Source organism: Equus caballus, chromosome 4 (genome assembly GCF_041296265.1).
Source record: "Equus caballus isolate H_3958 breed thoroughbred chromosome 4, TB-T2T, whole genome shotgun sequence".
NCBI classification, from domain to species: domain Eukaryota; kingdom Metazoa; phylum Chordata; class Mammalia; order Perissodactyla; family Equidae; genus Equus; species Equus caballus.
This window is the reverse complement of record NC_091687.1, coordinates 57,646,939-57,668,317: the sequence shown is the minus strand read 5'-3', so window position 1 is coordinate 57,668,317 and position 21,379 is coordinate 57,646,939. Positions and strand designations below refer to the sequence as shown.

Below are 21,379 nucleotides of genomic sequence, written 5' to 3'. Positions count from 1 at the left end.
AGCTTTCTTGGATATTGCTCCAGCCTCATCACTGTCAGGTGGAGACAGAAGTCCACATTCTCCATTCAGCATCCATTAAAACCTAAGTGAAGAGCTCCTTGTCATGGCTGGGTACTCCAGTTCCCCATGTGGTCTCCATGGATGTGACAGTGCAGGTAACCTGGTTACCATCTGGCCATGTTGCAAGTCCAGACTCTCCACTAGGCTTCCTCTGACCCTACCCCAGCATAGTAAAAATGCTGCTGGGTAAGGAAAGAAATCTTGAATTCCATGTGGTCTCCACTAACACCACAGAGAGTGAGCTCATCATTAGCCGGTGGGGATGAAAATCATAGCTTCCTACTTGGCCATCACTGAGACCACTCCAGTGGAGATGGGGACTGGGGTACCTTGTTACAGACTGGGTGTAAGTCTAGGCTCCTCATTCAGTCTTTGCTGACATGGACGGGGTGGGACACAGTTTCTTCTGCGGTGTTTAGCTAAACTAGAGAGATTATGGTCTACAAATTTTGTCTTGCTAAGCTACTCCTTTCTTGAGATCACGTTTTATTGGGGATTTTTCTGTCTGTGCCCATTGGTGTTTCCAGGTTGCCAGTGTCCTCAGCTCCAAGTCTGGTTTATCTCAGGCAACAAGGAAATTCAAGGAACTCATCACCATGTTGTCTTTTGGGTCCCAAGGTCCCTAGCTGATCTGCCTTCTTTTCACCTTTCAGAGTTTTCTTATGCTTGTTTTCTATAGAGTGACCAGTGTTTTAGTTGCACTTAGTGAGAGGAATAGGGAAAAGTACATCTACTTCATCTTCCCAGAAGCAGAAGTTTCTAAGTAAATTTTTAAAGAATGACAAGTACTATTTATTTTTAAACGTTATTTAAAGTAGATAAATTCAAAGGAATAATATGCAATTGTTAAAAAAAAAAGCAGGCAATGCTATTGGAGTGATACAGAATGACTGCTAAAATACATTAAGTGACAAAGCAAGGCATAAACGACATGCAGAGGATGCTATTTGTGCAAAAACAGAATACAAAAGAATACATACATGTATATGCTAGTACAGGCACCAAACATCTCTGAAACATTATACAAAAAATTCATCATGGTAGAGGCCTTTGGGGAGTAAAAATGGAAGACAAGTGAAAAGGAAATGGGGTAAGAAGAAGGGGACTAAATTTTTGCATATGTTACCTTTCCAGAAGAATAAATAATGTTTTTAAACAAATTTTATCTTGAAAAATAAGCAAGAAGACATATGAAAATCCTGTAGATGACTAATAAGAAATTTATATAGCTAAAATTAGAAAACGCTACATATAATAATAGCAAAAGAATGAATACTTCAGTAGACTGGAACAGAACAGAGGACTAATTGTAGGAACTGGAATACAACCTAGCATCAATTACCCAAATAACTACTTTCAAAATATATTTTAATTCTGGCACAATGGCAAGCTAGATACCTGGATCGATTTTCCTACAAAAAAAGGAACACAGACACAGCATCTCAGATCACTCCACCTCAGGGCACAGGTCCTCAGGGAGTTCCTCCAATTGCCTCAGATGAACTTATTCCCTTCATTTCAATGGGGCTGCAACAAGGGAGATAAAGACTACAGAGGCGGAGTGGCACAGCGAAAAGAGTGCTGGGCTGGGGTTGCGAGTTCCAGATTGGAATCTCTGTTCCACTCCCTGGGAACTGTGTAATCTCAGGTCATTTACTTTACTGCATCAGCCTGGGAGGTCACTCTGAGGGTTATAGTGAAAACTCAGCAGGCATGTGTGGGAAGGTTTGCCCTATAACGCCTGGCGCCCAGCACTTGCTCAGTAAATATGAATGGACTCTGAGCAACAGGGACTAAGTGGAGCCAAGGGGTTCCTCTCAAGAGGAGAGTAGCAGCCATCCTTGTTTAGTTATCTAGGGAATTTTATTTAATCAAGTAACACCTCAGAACATCAGCAAAGCAAAGCTGCTGAGCCTAAAGTCACCTGACAAGCTGTTAAAACTTAGTTAAACTGAGCTGTTAAACAATTAAGAAAGCAAGTCTCTTAGTAAGTTTGATATTATAATACAATTTTGTTGTCTATATTCACTAATAGCAAACTTACTAAGAGACTAGAACTTAATGATTCTAACCACTAAAAAGAAAGGATAATTACATACCGTGATAGAGGTGATAATTATCGCTACAATGGCAATCATTAACAATGTATAAGTGTATCAAATGAACATGTACGTCTCACATTTGCAGTCTTATACGTCAGATATATTGCAATTAAAAACGTAAACAGAAAGCAAGTCTCTCCCCATAATTGTCTAGATCTCAAACAGTCCTGTGGGAAGAAGTCAACGAAAATACCTAAAGTGACCTTTCCATTCAACATGAATAATTGAGAAACCCAAGAACATTTTTGCGGATACGGCTGAGAAAATCCCCACGTTCTGTAAATGGTCCAGAGTGGCAGACCTTTTGCCACACTAATAAAGGCTCCCAGCCTGATTAATAGGCTTGAGATTATTGAAAAGAGAGAAATAATAGCATTTCCAAAAGCAAATTACTAGTAATTATTTCTTTAATTTACTGGAACATATTTAAACCATTTTTATGCCAGCGTGCAGGAGGCTGATCATCAAACACTCGACTGTTCTGTTAGCCCTAGCGTATCATCAACAGGGACCAGGGAACGCATTAGGTCGTATGCGGTAGGAAGGGAAGGGCACGGCGGTGGGCACGTGTCATGGGGATCCACCTGCGTGAATACACTAGGTTGGAAGTAACTTGCTAAAATAATGTCTCATGAAAATTACCAACTGATTTCATCATAAAAATCAGAGTACAATTGGGGCTGGCCCCATGGCCGAGTGGTTAAGTTCGCGCGCTCCGCTGCAGGTGGCCCAGTGTTTCGTTGGTTCGAATCCTGGGTGCAGACATGGCACTGCTCATCAAACCATGCTGAGGCAGCGTCCCACATGCCACAACTAGAAGGACCCACAACAAAGAATATACAACTATGTACCAGGGGGCTTTGGGGAGAAAAAGGAAAAAAATAAAATCTTTAAAAAAAAAAAAATCAGAGTACAATGAACTCAGCTAAAAAGCACCAAAATTAACAGCTTATTAAGAAAAAATATACAATCATTGCAATATTCTGAGCCAATATTGATAACCAGGATACGTTCAGAAAAATCAAAGTTCTTCTTCAACATAAGCATACCAATTAAGTAAACGTTTAGTTAATTCATGTTTTGATTTCAAGGAATGCCCAAAGTGAAGGTGCTTCTAGACTCTATCCTAAGGCAAGATAACCAGAAAGGAAAAGGAAGGGGGACTTCAAGGGCAGGTTATTGATGTCTCCACCCCAGATGTGGAGATTGGAGGTCAGCCTTGCTCATTTTCTTTGCAAAACAAATGGGACTCCAAAATACTAAATACCAAAATACAGATACCAAGCAATATATGTCAAGAGCAAATGAGTTTTCTAGTCCTACATGTTTGTGACTGTGCCGGCTGTGGGCAGACAAAGGGATAAATTCAGGATCTTTGGCATTGCTAAAGTAGTGACATCAGCTAAATCTAGCCATGTTATCCAACTCTGGTACTCCAAAAACCTGCCAGGTTTTATAATCACAAGGAAATCAAGACTCTGTGCTACTCAAATGCACCTGAGGATCCCGTGCATGCTGAGTCTCACATTCCTCCACTCAGCTGCTCAAGAGAGCCAAGTCAAGGCCCCAGTGGAGTCCCATTCCATCCACATTCACCGAATGCCCAAGGGCCAGACATCTTGCCAGGCTCTGGGGATGAGCCCAGGCTCTTAATCACCACGGTCCTACGTTCCTCCTACTTCTCCACAAGTTAGCAGGACCCACAATGGCTGTGTCCTCTTCCCGTTAACTCCACTGCCCATAGCTGACTAAGTTTGCTGACCATGTCCTTACAAGGCTAACACACTGCACTTGTACATTTCAAAGAATCGATCATGTGGTCACATGTAAACACAATAGTGAATAAATTCACATTCATATAAAACAATGAGGATGAGAGCTAAATCTCTGATGTTTTTCTGTACCCAGGCTTCCCCATTCTTCGCAAACCACTAAAATGAAGCTATTTTTATCCTAGCACTACAGGAATGCTCACAGGTAACTCCCTGGTTACTAACATGCTGACGGTGACAGAAAACAGAAGCAGCTTCAATCTGCAAGCTGCCCCCTATTTCTTGAGGTTGAAATTATGAAACTATATATATAGCTCTAAAGAATAACAATTAAAAAACATGAGAGACAACAAACATGTTAATCTGTGGATGGAATGGGATGAAACGAAATGTTCAACTAGACCAAAAAATTATCCAGTGATTCGGGAAAGGCTAAAACACACTAGTTACACGGATACCAGATAATCAGATCAAAATGAATTAACGTGGAAAGTTCCTTTCCAATATACATAAACAAGAAACAAATCCAGACTGAGGTCCACTGTTCTAATAGAAACAGTTCTAAATATTCTGAACTCCAAAATGAAAAAGCCTAAGTTCTGGTCCCTGATCTACCACTAAGCAGATAAGAGACTTCAGGCAAGTCATTTAATCTCATTCATCCTTGAGAGTATAGACTGGATGGTACCCATTATAGCTGTGACCATTGTTCTTTCCAGATGTAAAATTATAGGAGTCTATGAAACGAAAATGCAAAGGTATAATATTACCATGTTATTATAATCAGATGGGTCATAAGTGCTCTGTCTAAAAACTTTAGAGAGTTCCGTAAATTCTTCACTCATCTCATGGATTTGTCCATTTAAAATTGCTCCCTTGGTACCGCCAAATTCAAGTCTTTCCAGCTTTTCAAATTCCAATATGGTGACAAAGATATCCTTTGTAAAAACATAGGACCATAAAGATCTTTCCACCATCTCAAGCAGGAAAAGAACATATTAGTTTCAAGGAACATTTTCAAACATTCAAAATCAGTGAGTTAACTGACACTTACACGACGGAAAATAAAGTGTGATTTAATTAAACAAAGTTACTGCCCATTTTCAAAATCATACTCTGATTTTCATATTTACTGAGAATTTTCTAGCAGTGCAGGAAACATCTACTCTGCAACAGCTAAACATATGACTGCCTAATTTTATATCCTTCTAACCATAAGTCAGATCCCCAGGTACGATCCCAAACTCCTATTTTCAGCCCCTTTCACTGTGCAGTGAATCAGCTCCCTTATTGAAAGAGAATGTAAGGGACTGTCGTGAAAGGGTGACAAGCTGCCTGTAGTTAGGCATTTAGCATTTACACTTGAAGAGGCATTTGGGCTGATTAGATGATGAGAATTTTCAAAACATAAAGCTCTAATTTTTAATAAAATTCAACAAATCTTATATTAACAAAAAAGTCCAAACTTGCTAGAAAGAGCTTTACAAAGAAAATAAGGCAGGGTCACTAGTTAAAACTTTTTCTGAAAACCTTAGCCAGTTGGCTACATACAAATATGTGTTTGAATGTGTGTATATATGTGTTCATTCAATGTTTGGTTTTTAGGTATTAAAACACTTATATAAAGCACATATTTTCATGTTCTTTTTTTTATAAATAGTTTTAATATTTTTACACTGTATGTATTTATATGGTAAAATACAGTGTAATATTTTAGATTATCAAATGGATTTTCAGGTATGGAATCCCAACGTCAAACATATAAAGGGAAATTTAAACATATAAAGGGAAAAAGGGATTCCCTTCCAGCTTCCTGATTTACAACTGTCTTCCAGGAGCTTAGTAAGTTGTAAGTCACAGGTCACCAGTACATAAAGAGATTCACTTATGATCAGTATACTAAAAGAATCAAAAATAAATCTTAAGAAGTCAAGCTACAGCTTTTAAAACTTTCTCGATAGCAGCAGCCTTGAGAGCTCCTCACAAGAATTACTAAGAAAGGAGACCTCCCACCTCCCACTCAAATAGAACTGTTCCCTGAATCACATAAAAAGCTACAGGATTTTTGACCCCACCTACAATATGAATAAATTACAAGTCAAAAAGGAATACCTCTATTTTCATGAAACGGTCAAGAAATTTGTCAAATCTACAAAACACCAGATGAGATTGGAAATCCCAGGGTTTCAGCTCCTTATTTCCTGGAAAATAGCTTGCCAATTCTTTTCTATAGTTGAAAAAAGAATTTTTGAAAGTCTTTAAGATGTTAATGGCCACCTGCACCTTTTCCAGAGAGTCTTCGATTTCTCCTTTCAAAAGGTCTCCAGGTGAAAGGTAAGCTATTGCCTAGGATTTAACGAAAGGAAACACGGATCAAACATATGTTTAACAGGTTTTCTTAAAAACACCTCTGTTTCAATGAATCATTTTATTTTTATTTTTTTTTCAATGACGCCTTTTTAAATGACAATATCTAGAATTGGGTCAGCAATGCTATGAGACAGAAAGCACAAATTCTACTAATTCAGACACTTGAGCTTCAATGACATACTTGTATATGTTAGAATCAGCTACAGGAGATGCTACAGTTTCTGCATTTATACATTCTAGCAATGACTAAATTTTTGCTAAGCTTCACAGATATGACAACTATGTAATCAAAATTGGTATGGATATGTCTGCTGGCAAATATTCTGCATAACTGTTTTTTCATACAAAGAAATACTACATAAGTCAGGGGGGGAAATCTATCAGACTGTGGATTTTAAAAATATGGTCACCTTACCTGGCACAGCATCACTTGCAAAGGTGAGAAAGAGCTGATATAGGTGAGCAGACCATTGGCAATTCTTTAGGGTTAGAAAACTTCTCTTTCGGGGGCTTAAGTGCATTATAGGACACAAAATCTAGCTGAGATGTGTCATATGAACTAGTTTTGAATAGAGGAAATAGAAATGAGAGAAGGATTAAAGGAAAAGACAGACCAGCAGATTCATATAGCCCCGACGGTCACAGTAGCATGATTTACGTTTCTTCCAGTCCTTTCCTCTCCATCTTTGTTATGAACATTCAGAATTTCCTCTTTAGGGTCCTCAAGAACCTATACATTCTAAAGGTTCTTTTGTATGCTATTTCATCCTGGTGCATCTTAACCTCATATAAATTTTAGGTTTAAATCATGTGCTTTTAATTTTATAGTTGCTTAGAAAGTTGTTGCAAATCTCAATGGAGAAGGTAATGAAAGTCATTGAGTTCAACATAGCAGACGGAAGGATTTTTTTTTCTAAATGTAGACATATTGTCCTTCTCCCATGAATGGCTAGAGTTTTACATGCAATATAGACTCTGTGCCGTAAATTAGAAAATCCTTTAGTGTCTAAAAACCCTACTGATTAGAATCTTCCAAGTTCTAGCTGTAGATTCCCAGTCTCTGCCCTTATTCCCCACTTAGACTGGATGGAAAACGACCTCTACATGAAGGCTGCTAACACCACACACAGAACAGGGAAGAGAGCTACGAGTAATCCCTCAGCAGTGTGAGTTATAAACTAGTTTACACTTTGGTATGGGCCAGGGATTCTGTAGACCTTTATCTATACGTGCTCTTCATAATAAATGTGTCCTTTTAGGGAGCTAAAAAATCTATGGTGATGACTCCATTGCCTTCTCTGTTTCAGCAGCCCCCTGTGACCTACTTCCCTACATCTACAGTAACTTCCCTTGGGCAAGCCATCCTCACATTCATTCACGTCTTGGCTGACCCTCACAGAGATGAGACATTCTCAGCAATTAACTTTCTGTTCATACAGCCCACTGTTGAATAAGGCCTCCTAAAACAAGGGTATAGTACTAAAGATCCTAGATTAGAAAACTCGGTCTCTATCCTTTTACTAGGCAGCAGGGTATACAAGGGAAAAAGCTTCAGCAGGGGCAAGAGACTGGCCTGTGATCCAATCAGGGGCCACTAACTGCTTTGGTGACACTAGCTAAGTTATCTCAGAGGATCTCAGTTGCCTTATCTGCAAAAGGAGAGAGATGAATCAAGGGTGAACCTCAAAATCCCTTTTGGCTCTTAACCTCCGAATTCTTTTCTGCTTCCTCTAGTTTCTCTGGAGCATACCCAACTCTATTTCTCATGCTCAACAGTATCAACACAAACCAACAAAAGGCCATTGGATTTAGGCTGAACTGGTCCCACTTCAGATGCCTTATAAACTAAACTACTGCTAACAAATTAATTTATCAATTAGCCAATTATTAATTAAGCAATTTATCAACTGTATTGTTAGTTTGATGAATGTCTCTCAGCTTCTTCTTCTTTTCTCTTTTTCATGCACTTTTATGGACTCTTTCTTTTGCTCAATCCTGACACATCTTTTCCAAGCTCAGCCTCTCAAACTTAAACTCTTCTTCACCTAGGATCTTGTGAATGACAATATCTACAAAGGGGGGATACCAAGCCATGGGAGAGACAGGGTGGTGGGCCTAGAGTGGTAATGATGCACAATGACCAGAGAGTAGAGTCAAGTTACCAGAGAAACCTTAAAAAAAAGACCCATGACCAAAGCTCAAGTGCGCCATCATCCAAGGAAGCCAGATGGTGCCTTTTATATGTCTGACCTATGGTAATAGTCACCGTTAGAAAACAAGGGAAGAGTACCACACTTGCTTCTAAACTTACAAAGTGTTTCTAACTATGACTAGAATGCCTAGAAGGACCAGGCAGATAATGAAAATGAGTGAAGCAGATCAGGAACAACCGCAAACAGTGGAGCTATTTAACCCATGTAAAGGACAGCACAGAACCCATGTAAAGGGACACCTGAAGCTCTAGCAACTGCCTGTGCCAAGAGAAATGGCAGAACCAGTGAAGTGAGATCTCTGACTTTTCAGTGAAGGCTGGAATGCTGGAATTTAAATGAGAACTCCTCAATTTAAATATTGGCAATAATTTTTAATTTTAAAATATTATGCAAAATAAAAACACTGCATTGATTTACGGGACAAATGCAACTGACCGAAAGCCAGCTTGTGACCTCTGATGCATAAGACGGCAAGGGTTCAAATGTTTCATAAACACACTGAGGCATGATGGAAGCAAAGTACGTGAAAGCTACATGAGGAAACATGATTATAAAAAACACATAAACTGTGTAATCACATATATCACAAAAAGCACAAATTAAGAAACAACATGGTACCACTACATACCCAATAAATCAACCCCAATTTTTTTTAAATGGTAATGCTCAAAGCTGGAAAGTTATAGTAAAACTTTTACACATTCATAGTAGTGATGTAATTGATATAATCTTTCAGAAAAGAATTTGTAAATATTCAATATTGTTCAAGAGCCATGAAAAGACTGTACCCTGTGATCAACATCAGGAATTTATATTGTCAATTATCCAAGTTAAGGAAAAAGAATTTTTGCATAAAGTTGTTTTCTGTATGTTGTTTACAACAGAGGAGGCTGGAAGCAACCTAAATATCCAGTAACAACAAAATTATCTTCCAAGAAGCTAGTAAAAAGTAAAAATTATATATATGAGAAAATGCCTAAATATGCATAAGTTTTGGGAGAAGGAAAAATAAAAAATGCTGAATTTTAGGGTGCTAGAACTGCAGGACTATTACCATTATTATAAATTTTATGCAATGAGAATATTTTACAATTATCAGTATGCCACATATTACATTGTAATTCGCAATAAAAACTGTTATTTTAAAATATGGAACACAGCGTAATGGATAAGAACCCCATCACTTACAAGCTGGGTGACCTTTGGGAAGGCTATTTATCTTCTCTGGACTTCCGGGTGTTTGTTACCACAAAATGAATCTACTATGTATATCAACGTTGCTATGAAGATTAAAACTGCGAATTTATAAAGGGCTTAGAAGAGTTCTTAGCAAATAATAGGCACTATACGGTATTTGTTAAATAAATATACAAAATAAAATTAGACATCGAACAACTTCTGGAGGGCAGGTGGAGTTTAGCTCTTCAGGGAACCAAGGTCTGAAAGTTGGCTCATTGCTGATTTTTGATTCCTAACATGTTGCGGCAGATTTACTACCAAGTGCACTTGGAGAATCAAGGAAATCAGGTCAACAGGACCCCTGAACAGAAGCCAGGAATAGTAACCAAGGAAGAAGAGAAGCTACATTATTTCCTCGGGAGCTTGGCAAACTCTGATCATTGACACAGACCAGGGGCCGGGGTAATAGGTTTACAGGCTTATAGGTAACCTGGACTTCTTACAAGCCACCTGCAACAATGAACGACCCGCTTTGGGGTTTATACATTAACAGGGCTTTGCAGTGAAACAGTTTTGATCACAAAATGAGATGAGGATCCCTCAAAAGGGGTTTGGGAGAAGTGAGGGGGTCTCCCAAACTGCCATAGGGGCTGTACTAGGTGGTCATGGTCCTTCACAGGGAGACGCAAGCCACACTGGATTACGTGCCCTCCAAGCATCTTTCAACCCTCAGATTATGTAATATTCTGATGTTATGGACACAAGAAGAATGAAAGTTCACACAGAAAGGATAAAGAAGTAGTCCAATTTTTTTTTTTAACATTTTTCAAGTTTACAGTAGAGAATTATAAACAAGAGACTTTTAAAAATCAACAATGAATCAGAATTCTTTCAGTACAATTCTTCTACTGTTTTTTGAGGATGATTTTCTTTTAGCCGGCTTCTCTTAACTTACTTTACTTTCCAGCCAGTGTTCCTGTGGAAACCAAAGGGAAAGCTACAAAGTACTACGTGTATCTGTCTTTTATTAGAAGCTGTCTAGAATCTCTTTGAAGAAAAGAGGATATTAAACAAACAAAATATAGTAACAACCTGTCCTGTGAATGTATCTGACTCATTTCCAGAGCTCCTGTGCCACTTAGGATAAAAAGTCACCTGGCCTTTGTTACCACAGAAGTTCTTTGTGAAAAAAGAGAAAAACGCTGTTCCGACTGTATCCTGGAATTATTTTTCATTGACCTAATAAAACCTACCACATGGCAATGATTCTCATTGTTTCTGTTTTTCAATGTTACATACCTGGTCGATGAAGAGATTACAAAACTCTTGCAACAAAACTATAACTCGAGCAGGAGTATTATAAAACTTGGAATGACTCCAGATCAGACAGATGGTATGAAATAACGGGGCGATTAACACCCGGGTCTGAGGGAATTCCGTCTCCTGGAGACGCTGTATGTGTGTCCTCAGGGGTCTCAGGTAAAGATCCACGTCTCGGGCTTCGCGGAGAGCTGAAGGGAAAGGAAAGCACCATGAATGTGAGGCAGTCTCTCTCTTCTAAAGTCTCTTTACAAGTTCAAGACAGCAATGCAAAACAACATGGCTGTACTTAAATGTTGCCCTCTTTTTATATCACTTATCCCACAACTGTGATGTTTGGATGGCTTTACTCACTGTGTGTCGTGACAACCATTCAAGGCAGGCCCGGTGCAGCTACTCTCAGTGCAAGTAAATCGTGCCTGAAGACTCGGTGAGAAAATACCCTGAGAGTCTGAAGAAATTTACTCAACCCTGTGGAAACTGTGGGGATAAAACATCTCTGCAAAGTTGCCCCTTAATGGTTACGATTCATCACTAGAATGTTAATTCCTCCCAGGGACTTGGAACTAGCACAATTTAATCATTTATTGTCTCACTCCAGCATCCTATGAGACTAACTCGTGCAAGGACTGGGAAATTTTCTATTATATTATTAATCAAAATATAACTACTAAAATTGCTAAGCAGGGGTGATGAAAATATTTTGGAACTAGACAGAGCTGATGGTTGTACATTGTCAATGTACTAAACATTACTGAATTGTACACTTTAAAAAGGTTTTTTGTGTGACTTTTACCTCAATAAAAAAAATTAAGATAAAAGTAATATTATTTTAAAAGGCCATATATATGAAGAAAAAATTAAATATTTAACTATTATTAATTGCTGCTTACTCCAAATTTTCTCTTAATTAAAACTGGTCCTTTTAATGTGCCCTAAATGGATCTCCATCAGACTCCATTTTGCTCCTGAGGCTACAAATATCTTTGACTAACGAAGAACAGGCTTTATTTATGAAGGTAGGGCGAGTAAAGTAAATTCCTATTTTCTGGTGTTATCCCAAAAGACTCCTGTCAGGAGAAAAAAAACTGCCAAACTTTGTTTTTGGCTGCCAGTCAGATATACACCCGCCCAAGTCTCTCTACTTGACAGGTAACTGATTATCTAACCAATTAACAGTAAAGACCTGGGAAGAAAGAGAGGGCCCAGGAACCAGTCTCTCCCCGGACGCACTCAAATTTTGAAATGAGTGCAGTTTTATCAGTGTTAATTTCAAAATTAAACAACTGCATCTAACAGGCTAGAGCCCTGAAAATGTGAGGCACATCTGACGACTTCACAGGGCCTCTGGCGTGTCTGTGAGAGGGGCCTGCTATCTCTAAGCGACAATGGCTTTTGGGTCACTCCTCCCACTGAAAAGTGTTTTTTCTAATCTCCAGACCACATGCTCAAAAGGCTCTCAAGACCCTTGGGATCTGTCCATGTAGAAATTTTATCCATAGAAAATGTTCATCTTATACCAACACTGAAGAAAATCGAGCAGCTCCTATTCATCGAGGGCATATTTCATGTGCGCCTAGTACCTTGTAGAGTGCATATTATATCTTCAATCCAGCGGTTCTCAAACAGGGGAGGTTTTGCCCCCAGGGGTCATTGGGCAATGTGTGCAGTCATTCTGGGATGGGGGAGTGGGCAGAGGCCAGGGATGCTGCTAAACATCCTAGAATGCACAGGACGGCCCCCTACGACAACGGATGATCCTGCCCAAAATGTCAAAGGTGATCAGTTTGAGAAATACTGCTCTAAACCTCTCGACAATTCTGCAAGGACAATGTGAATTTCTCAATTTGGCCAATGAAAACCAGAGGCTCAGCAAATTTAAGACGTACTGAGTGGAGCTGGACAGGAATCCAGAACTGACAGAATTCAGGGAAAAAATCCTAAAGAGGTATCCAAATATTTTCAAAGTGGATGTTAAGTATTTCCTAACCTTTTAATTGTTGCATAGAAAAAAACTGTCATTTTCTAATGTTAGAAGCAAAAAAAAAAAAAGCTATTTGTCAATATTATCTTAAAACTCTATCATTTAAAACTTCAGTATCATGTACATCCCTATTTCCTTAAACACGCCTAAAGAAACTTGAACAGAAATCCAGAAACTAGGGAGAGTTGTTACTCTGGGGAGAGGAGAAGGAGAGGCAGGAGATTTTTCACTGAATATCTTTTTATAATTTCTGGATTTTAACAATATGCATGCATTACTTGCTCAAAATTCAAACAAACCCTCCTCTCTGTGTGTTCAATCTTCACCAAAACTTCAGTGACGGCTCTGAGTGCTTCTGAGCTAAATAAGTGATGCACGCCAAGCATATGCAGAGATTCTACTGGTACAAAACTGGACTAATTGTAGCCCATCTATTGATTAAAAACTCTATGCTGGGCTTCCACTTACTCTCCACTAAATACCAAAAGCCTTCCCCTCCACACACACATTCACATTACAACTCAATCTGGAGCCGCTGTGGTAGGTACATACTAGATACACATCCTGAACACAGTTCCATATAGCTGGAGAATGAAGGACAGACATTTAAGGTGAATTTCTCACTAGAAGAGCTAAGTGCGATCATTTCAGGAGCATGCCGATGGTGGAAGGGTAGATGAGGCTGAGCAGCCAGGTAGGGGCCGGAGCAGGAGGCACACTAACGCCAGGCCAAGGAAAAAGGCTCACCATTTTTCACAGCCATGAAAATGTCCTTCAGGGTTGGAAAATAGCTGCTTTGTTTAGTTTTCAGGATCTTCACCATTTTCAGGACAATGGGAGCCCGAAGCTAAATTGAAATAAAAATGTAATAAATATAAGCTAGATTAATGACTAAATAAATGCATTCTGCAATAAAATATTTAAATTACATTCCACCCATGCACAATACAGACAGTATTTAACAGTCAAAAACCTATCTGAAAATAATTTTTAAAGCAACATTTTTATGTGGTGTATACACACACACACACACACACACACCCAGACACATGACGAAATACTACTCAGCCATAAAAAAAGACAAAATTGTCCCATTCGCAACAACATGGATGGACCTTGAGGGCATTATGTGAAGCAAAATAAGCCAGACAGAAAGAGACAAACACCATATGATTTCACTCAAAAAGGGTGAAGGGGAGCACGTATATGGCGACGGACAAATAATAACGTACAACTGAAATTTCACAATCTTGTAAGCTATTATGACTTCAATAAAAAATAAGAACATAAAAAAATAACATTTTTTCTTTAGGCTTGTATTTTATTTTACATTTACAGCATTCTTTATAAATGTTATAAAAGTCTGCCAGTTTACATATTACTATACACATACTAAATTTTGCATATAAATTTCTTGCTCTATTTCAGAAACTCTCTAAGTGACATGTGAACAGGTGAATGGATGTCTTAGTTTCTAGAACACTAAATCAAGTAACTTGTCAGGCAAGCACCCAGCAGAGGAACCAAAGCGAGCTCTTCCAAAGCTGCAGCTCTCCAATGGGCAAGAGCCTGCTCCTTCCCCAATCAATTGAATCGACTAGATTAATTAAATCTTACAATTTTCAACGTTTCCCCGGGGAATTATTCTTTTTCTGTACCACAAAGTGTTTCCAATTATCTCAAATGCTGTCAAAATATTCTTTTGACAAAGGCAAAATTACTTTTAATCCCCCTTAATTTTAAAAGTGCATACCATACAGCAGTTTAGGATAAGAAAAGAGAGCAGACTATTAAATCATTCAAAGACAGTCTGTTAAACCTTTAAAGTTATTGGAAATCATTGCCCTGGAGACCAAATTCTACAACTGACTTTGCTAATTCGATTTACAAGCCATTTCTAGGACTATCTACTTACTTGATCATAAACGCATGACAGATTCTCTCTCCTCAGCATCCAGAAATCCAGTTCAGCTTGAGGATTCAACGGAAGACCATTCAGCAAAGGCTGCGCTGAATCTTTTTCTACAACTTCTTGGATTTGATGTGACCATTTAATAACCACTGATTCAAGTGCATGGAGTACTGTCCTTTCACTTGGCTCTAGCCTACAAACATTGAAAAATGATCAATCAAATAACTCAAAAACAAACATTTCATCCAACTAACGATGGGACTTGGATTCTAACAGGTATTTTATGTTTCCAAAGACTAGTTTTCTAAATATAAATACTTCAAAATCAGATCCATCATCTTTATGGCCTCAAGTTGAGTTGCGACGTTGTTATTTTGTCACTGGCATGTCTCTAACATCAGAAAAACATTGCTAAAGAATTATCATATCTTCAAAACCATTTTACCAAAAAAGTATTGTTGACATCATGGCAATTGTTACAACTAGCTTTTTGTCCAGGCTGCTTTTAAAAAGTGTACTTTGAAAGGAAATAAAATACAGCGTGTTTCTGCACAGTATTTTAAAAATATGGTGTAGTTATAATAATTCTCTACTTTGCTAACAGTTTGCTAGGGGTGTGATATTAAATGGGTATGCTGGCTCCCCATTTTAATATCCTGTATATACCATATCATTACGTACTTGGTCTCTGAATATTTCAGATTCAGGTCAATTTTTCCTGCAATAGTGGGAATTGGTAGAAGAGTTCTTCTCGACATTTTTCCCCTAAAAACATGCATTTTATTTTTCATGACTTCTATATGATGTTCCATGTCTTGTGAAATAAAACAGGACCAGGATTTATGGTTGTTCTTATTGGAAAGAATTGGCACTAAAATCTAGAGAGAGAAACATTTTTAAAAAGCAGTTAAATTAATTTACAGACAATGTGCTCCTTCAAGGATTTTCTTGTCACACAAAATCGGCAACAAAACCACTGAATTCCATGAACATCTTCCTATGATATTAAATCTACAAAGAGGGGACAAAGTCCCTGATACATTTAGATTTAATCAATTAGACATAAATCCTTTCAAAGTGGAAATACTATACTGCTTGTTCATTCATTTACCCATTTATCAAACATTTGTGGAGCTTCCCAATAACTCAAACACTGCATGCAATATGCAAAATCATGTCAAGTAAGTTAAACTTTTCTTAATGCAAACTGAGCACGTGGGCAAATATATTAACGAAAAAAATCTTTTTCAGTCGAATGGAGGCAAGAGCAAATTAACCTTCTCAAGCCCTGGGTGGCAACCCAGTGGATTAACGTTTGATAGAAAAATGTTGGGGCTGGCCCAGTGGCGTAGTGGTTAAGTTCGCACCCTCCACTTTAGAGGCCCAGGTTTCGCAGGTTGCAATCCCAGGCGCAGACCTATGCACTGCTCATCAAGCTATGCTGTGGTGGCATCAAACATACAAAAGAGAAGAAGATTGCCATAGATGTTAGCTCATGGGGAGGGAGGGAGGGAGGAAGGAAGATGTTTATTAAATCATACAGACCTTTTCAGAACTCCTTCTACCATTAAATTAGGAACATCAATGAAACCATATATGCGAAAACCCTCAAAAATTATTTTTTGTATTCCCAGAGTCCAGCACATGTTAAGTAATTAATAAGAGTTTGCTGAGTTAATGAAGTTGATTTCTTCTTGCGTTCCCACTCTTTTCCAATACCTAATTTTAAACAGTTTTCATTTTGCTGATAAATCTATCTAGTTTATCAGTATTACACTATAAAATTAGCTAAAATGCTCAGAAAATAGTTATTCTATCTTTTTAAAATTTATTTTGACAATATAATCTTCTAGTTAACTAAAAACCAACTGAAAATTCACTTTCATTTTCTAATGGTATTGAAACAAATCTGTCCAAATTGTATTATTATTATATTGTCCTACTTCACACTTGCTACATGTTGAACTAGGAATACAGAGATTAATAAGAAAATGTCTGCCTTCAATGAGCTCAGTGGGTTAGGTCCCTCGATGTAGGAACTGCCATGGTTAGAGGCCTGTTCAAAATGTAACGTGGAAACAGGAGAAATATCCCTCTCTAGGAGGGAGGGATGTTAGGGAAGACTTGCCAGGAAAGTTGCTACTTGGTTTAAGTCTTTAAGACGAAAGGGCAAGGCAGGCATTCCAGAAAACTGAACACTGATATATAAAATCACTGAGGGCTCCAGGAGTATGATGCTTCTGGGAACCTGCCAGTCTGGCCTGCCCAGAACTAGACCAGCATCCCTCAGATGAATGGCTGCAGCAAAGGCAGGAGCGGTCCATGAGAGCTTTGGAGACCAGACTGAAGAGTTTAGGCTCATTGGGCTGAACATGGATTGACCCACTGGAAAACTGCTTCGTAGACTAAACCCCTAAAAGTCAGGGGCAAGGAATATCCTGGTTATTCAACGTTTCTAATTTACTGGCTACTGTTTCAAACTTTCACTTTATTCACTATTCCGTGATGAGGCCCAATTCTTTTCAAATTCAATATTTGTGTCACAAGCTGTAGACAAAACTGTTAGGAAATTCTAAGCCACGTGCTTTGCAGAGCAATTAAGCAAACAGCCAGCGTATCTCTACAAACATCATTTAAAACAATAGACCTAGGACGTGCTTTTTAACCACAATAAGTTCTGTTATCAACAAGCTATATCCAAAGTAATTAATTTTGAGTTTTGTTTTAGTTGGGATTTTTTTGTCTAGTTTTTGTGATTTAGAAGAAAAACCCCAAACTTTCTCTATGAATCAAAATCATTTGGACATGTTTACTAAGGAGATATCTAACTACAGATAAAAGAGCTATAATGCCCTTGCTGTGGTTCTCCTTATCTACCTTCTTTTTCATCCTTTTTTAAACTGGGGAGTTTCTTCTTACAATTCTTTTAAATCAGTAGAGACTATTACCCAAGAAACACTTTCAAAATCCAGGAGCCTGGGCCTCTCCCAGACTTCTTAAATTGGAAAGTCCCAGGATAGGGCTCAGACACTGACTACAAGAACCAAATCATACTTCATTCTGGCTTGGTAAGCATTCACGATTACTGGGTCTTTCAAGATTTGGGTCAACATAATAGATAATTAAAGTCATAACTGCCTGACATTTTAAATACTTTTGCTAAGTATAATTATATAATACAATTTTTTTTTTTTTAAAGATTGGCACCTGAGCTAACAACTGTTGCCAATCTTCCTTTTCTTTTCACTCCCCGCTTTTTTTGGTCCCCAAATCCCCCCAGTACATAGTTGTATATTTTAGTTGTGGGTCCTTCTAGTTGTGGCGTGTGGGACGCCGCCTCAACATGGCCTAATGAGCAGTGCCATGTCTGCGCCCAGGATCCGAAACCTGGGCTGCCGAAGTGGAGTGCACGGACTTAACCACTCGGCCACGGGGTCGGCCCCTATAATACAGTTTCAAATAATAATGTATGGGACACAACGTTGAGCGGCAGGTCTGGAATTCAATTTTGGATATGTCGGGTTTGAGAGGGCTATTACAAATCAAGTGGCCATGTCCAGGAGGAAGGTGGGTGTCTAAACTTGGAGTTCAAGAAAGAAGTTTGGGGAGCCCAGCACATCAGCATAAATTACGGTTAATTGGTGTATATCTGAGTCAAACTCCAAAGACAATACAACATTGATTGTAAGTGAGAGTATATTAGGTCATTTAAGTGAGACTAACTATGAAGTCATAAATGACTTTCAGTTCAAACACTTGGCCCATCCTTCGCCATTCTCTCCCATGTAAGACCCCTCACACAGGAAAAGCCCCTTGACACTTTTGAATCTGATCACTAGCTCAGTAACACAGTCCCTCCTTTACTCCTCAGCTGAGTCACCAATCCTTGCATTTCATGTCTTTCTTCTTAATGTACCAGTCACCCAGAAAGTTAAAAGCTGCTTAGCTTGGAATGCAAATCACAGATCACCACTAACATTCCATTTGACTCCAAACTTCCAAATTAAGCCAGCCCTGAGGGGAAAAAAACCAACCCTTCATAGAATATAGATTACCACTAACTTCCAGTAAATACATGGATTGCAGTTTGGCAGTTGACTTGCTGGCAACCACCTGAATGGAAAAGTTCCACGGCTGCTTATTTTCTAATAGCCTCCCCTGCCTTGTTTCTCCCCACCCTCCAGGCCCCGCTCCCCAATCTAGCGACATTAACTTACAACACTTTAAAAAACGCAGCCTGCACTTCCTCACCTCTGGGCCTTTGCAGCGCTTCTCCCTCTACTCAGAGGGCCCTTCCTCTGTGTTCTACATCTTGCTACCTCCTCCTCGTTTTTCAACACTATGAGGACCAATTAACTTACCATATAACTGCATATGCTTTTGAGAGGAAAAAGGTAAAAATTACTAGCAGATGTTAACTGAACTTTAACTGGCAGAACCAGGATTGCCAAGCAAACCAAGACCTCTGATCACCCTATTCAAGATGCCCCATCTTCCCTGCCAACCCTCCACATGTGGGAAGGTGCCACTAGGCTCCCACAGCATGCTGCCACAACCCCAATGGCAGCCCTGCCCACCACGTGGTATCACTGTGGGCTTAGCTGTCTGTCTTCCCAATTAGACTGCATGCTTTCTGAGGGCAGAAACTGCCTCACTCATTGCCAAGTGTGTCCAATCACTGGCACCAAGTAGATATTCAGTAAATATCGATTAAACGAACAAATAACAACCCTGGGCTTATTAGCACAAAACTCCCCAAGTGTCCATTTCCCATAAATGTCAAAAAAGTCATATGGAGATACTAGAGATCATAAGCCAACTGCTTTTTCTCTAAAGAAACACCTTGAGGCTTCAGTGTTTTGTTTCTCATAAGAACAGGCTGTCAATTAGCCCTTATTTAACCTTCATTCATTTAACAAACATTTTCTGAGCTCCTACTTGGTGTCAGGTAACGTCTTCTGTGTTTGGGACCCATCAGTGAGCCAGACAGAGATTCAGGGCTGGGACTAGGGGAAGCCAAGTGCAGCCACCTTGGGAGAATATCAGAGGGCCCCAAAAACTCAGCAATCAAGATGGGTAATATTGCTAAATCTTTCTTAACTCAAAATTAATGCAAAACATTTCACAATGAACAAAATATCAACATTTTTCAATAAAGATAGGATTAGTATTACTGACTTTTCTTTGCACCTCAGGCTGCCACATGAGGCATGGCACTGTTAGGGATCCTGTTTTTATTTAATGGTTGATTTTTTTTGCATTAATTTTGATTTTTTAAAAAAATTTACATTAAAATATTATTTATCTTGATTACTGACTTGTTTTTGTTCCTCCCCACCCCCTTGGAAATTTTGCTCTTGAAGAGGGTGCCTTACCTGACCTAGTCCCCATCCCACAAACACCCGTGATCTCCTGGAGGACGGCTTCAGTGAAAAGAGATATTTGAGCAAAAAGACTTGAAGGATATGAAGGGGTTGGCTGTGTGGATTCTGGGGAAGATAAACAAAGAGCAAGAGCAAAGGCCCCGGGGCAACAGTGTGCTTGAAGCGATTAAGGACCAGCAAGGAGGCCGTGAGGCAGCAAGTGGGATGAGTTTAGAGAAGTCATGGGGAGGCCAGATCACTGAGATTTTGAACTAGTGTGCTCATCCTGGTCCAGTAGCTCTGGGGTGGGGCCTGACATTCTACAGTTCTAACAAGTCCTGATACTGCTGATCTACAGGAAGCAACAATGCAAAGTCTAGACGGCTCAAGCACTCGGGCCCTTATTCGGAGTGAAAGGGGAGCCAGCACAGGGTCTGAGCAGAGAAGTGACATGTTCCGCCTCATGTTTCAACAGGGATCACTCCAGCTGCTCTGTTGGGAACAGGTTCTAGATGAAAGCCACACGAGAGGCTAATGCAGGAACACGGGCAAGAGATGATGGTGAACTGGACCAGGGTGATAGCAGTGGAGCGGGGAAGAGGGCTGATTCTGGATATATTTTGAAAGCGGAACTTGCGGGAGTTCCTCACAGAATGGGCACAAGGTGTGAGACAAAGGAAAGAGTCAGGGCTGACTCGGAGGTCTTCTGGCTTGAGCAAGCGGAAGGACGGTGTTCACATCCTCTGTTCTGGGATAACTACAAGTCCCTCAGGTTGGGGAAGATGAGTTCAACCTGGGATGTTAAGCTTGAGATGTCTACTACACATCAAGTGAGAATCTCAGGAAGGCAGGCGGATCTCCAAGTTTGGAATTTGGGAGAAAGCTCTTGCTTGGAGAGAGAAGTTTGGGAGTCTCTCAAACATGAGCATAAACCACTGTTAACCAGCCATGTATGTGGGCTGTAGTGGATACAGAGTAAAGGGAACCCTCGGAAACTTTTAACCTAAAAGTCTATAGCCATACCTTAGGGCCTCATTCATACTGAATTTAAGCCTTGTCCATAAATAAACCCAAGTGACATCGCAAGTGTGATGTCCTCACTTT

The 21,379-nt window shown here is 39.3% G+C and overlaps 1 protein-coding gene across 3 annotated transcripts in view; it reads right to left on the bottom strand.

The window, feature by feature from the left end:
- DNAH11 (dynein axonemal heavy chain 11) overlaps positions 1-21,379 on the bottom strand; it is a 295,727-nt gene that overhangs the window by 270,642 nt on the left and 3,706 nt on the right. For all 3 annotated transcript variants that reach the window (XM_070264673.1, XM_023639347.2, XM_070264674.1), the window contains exons 3-8: positions 15,594-15,790; positions 14,916-15,105; positions 13,748-13,847; positions 10,996-11,207; positions 6,047-6,280; positions 4,705-4,872 (exon numbers count right to left, since the gene is read on the bottom strand). In XM_070264673.1, coding sequence (XP_070120774.1) covers positions 4,705-4,872; positions 6,047-6,280; positions 10,996-11,207; positions 13,748-13,847; positions 14,916-15,105; positions 15,594-15,790 — 1,101 coding nt within the window. The remainder of the gene's footprint in view (positions 1-4,704; positions 4,873-6,046; positions 6,281-10,995; positions 11,208-13,747; positions 13,848-14,915; positions 15,106-15,593; positions 15,791-21,379) is intronic.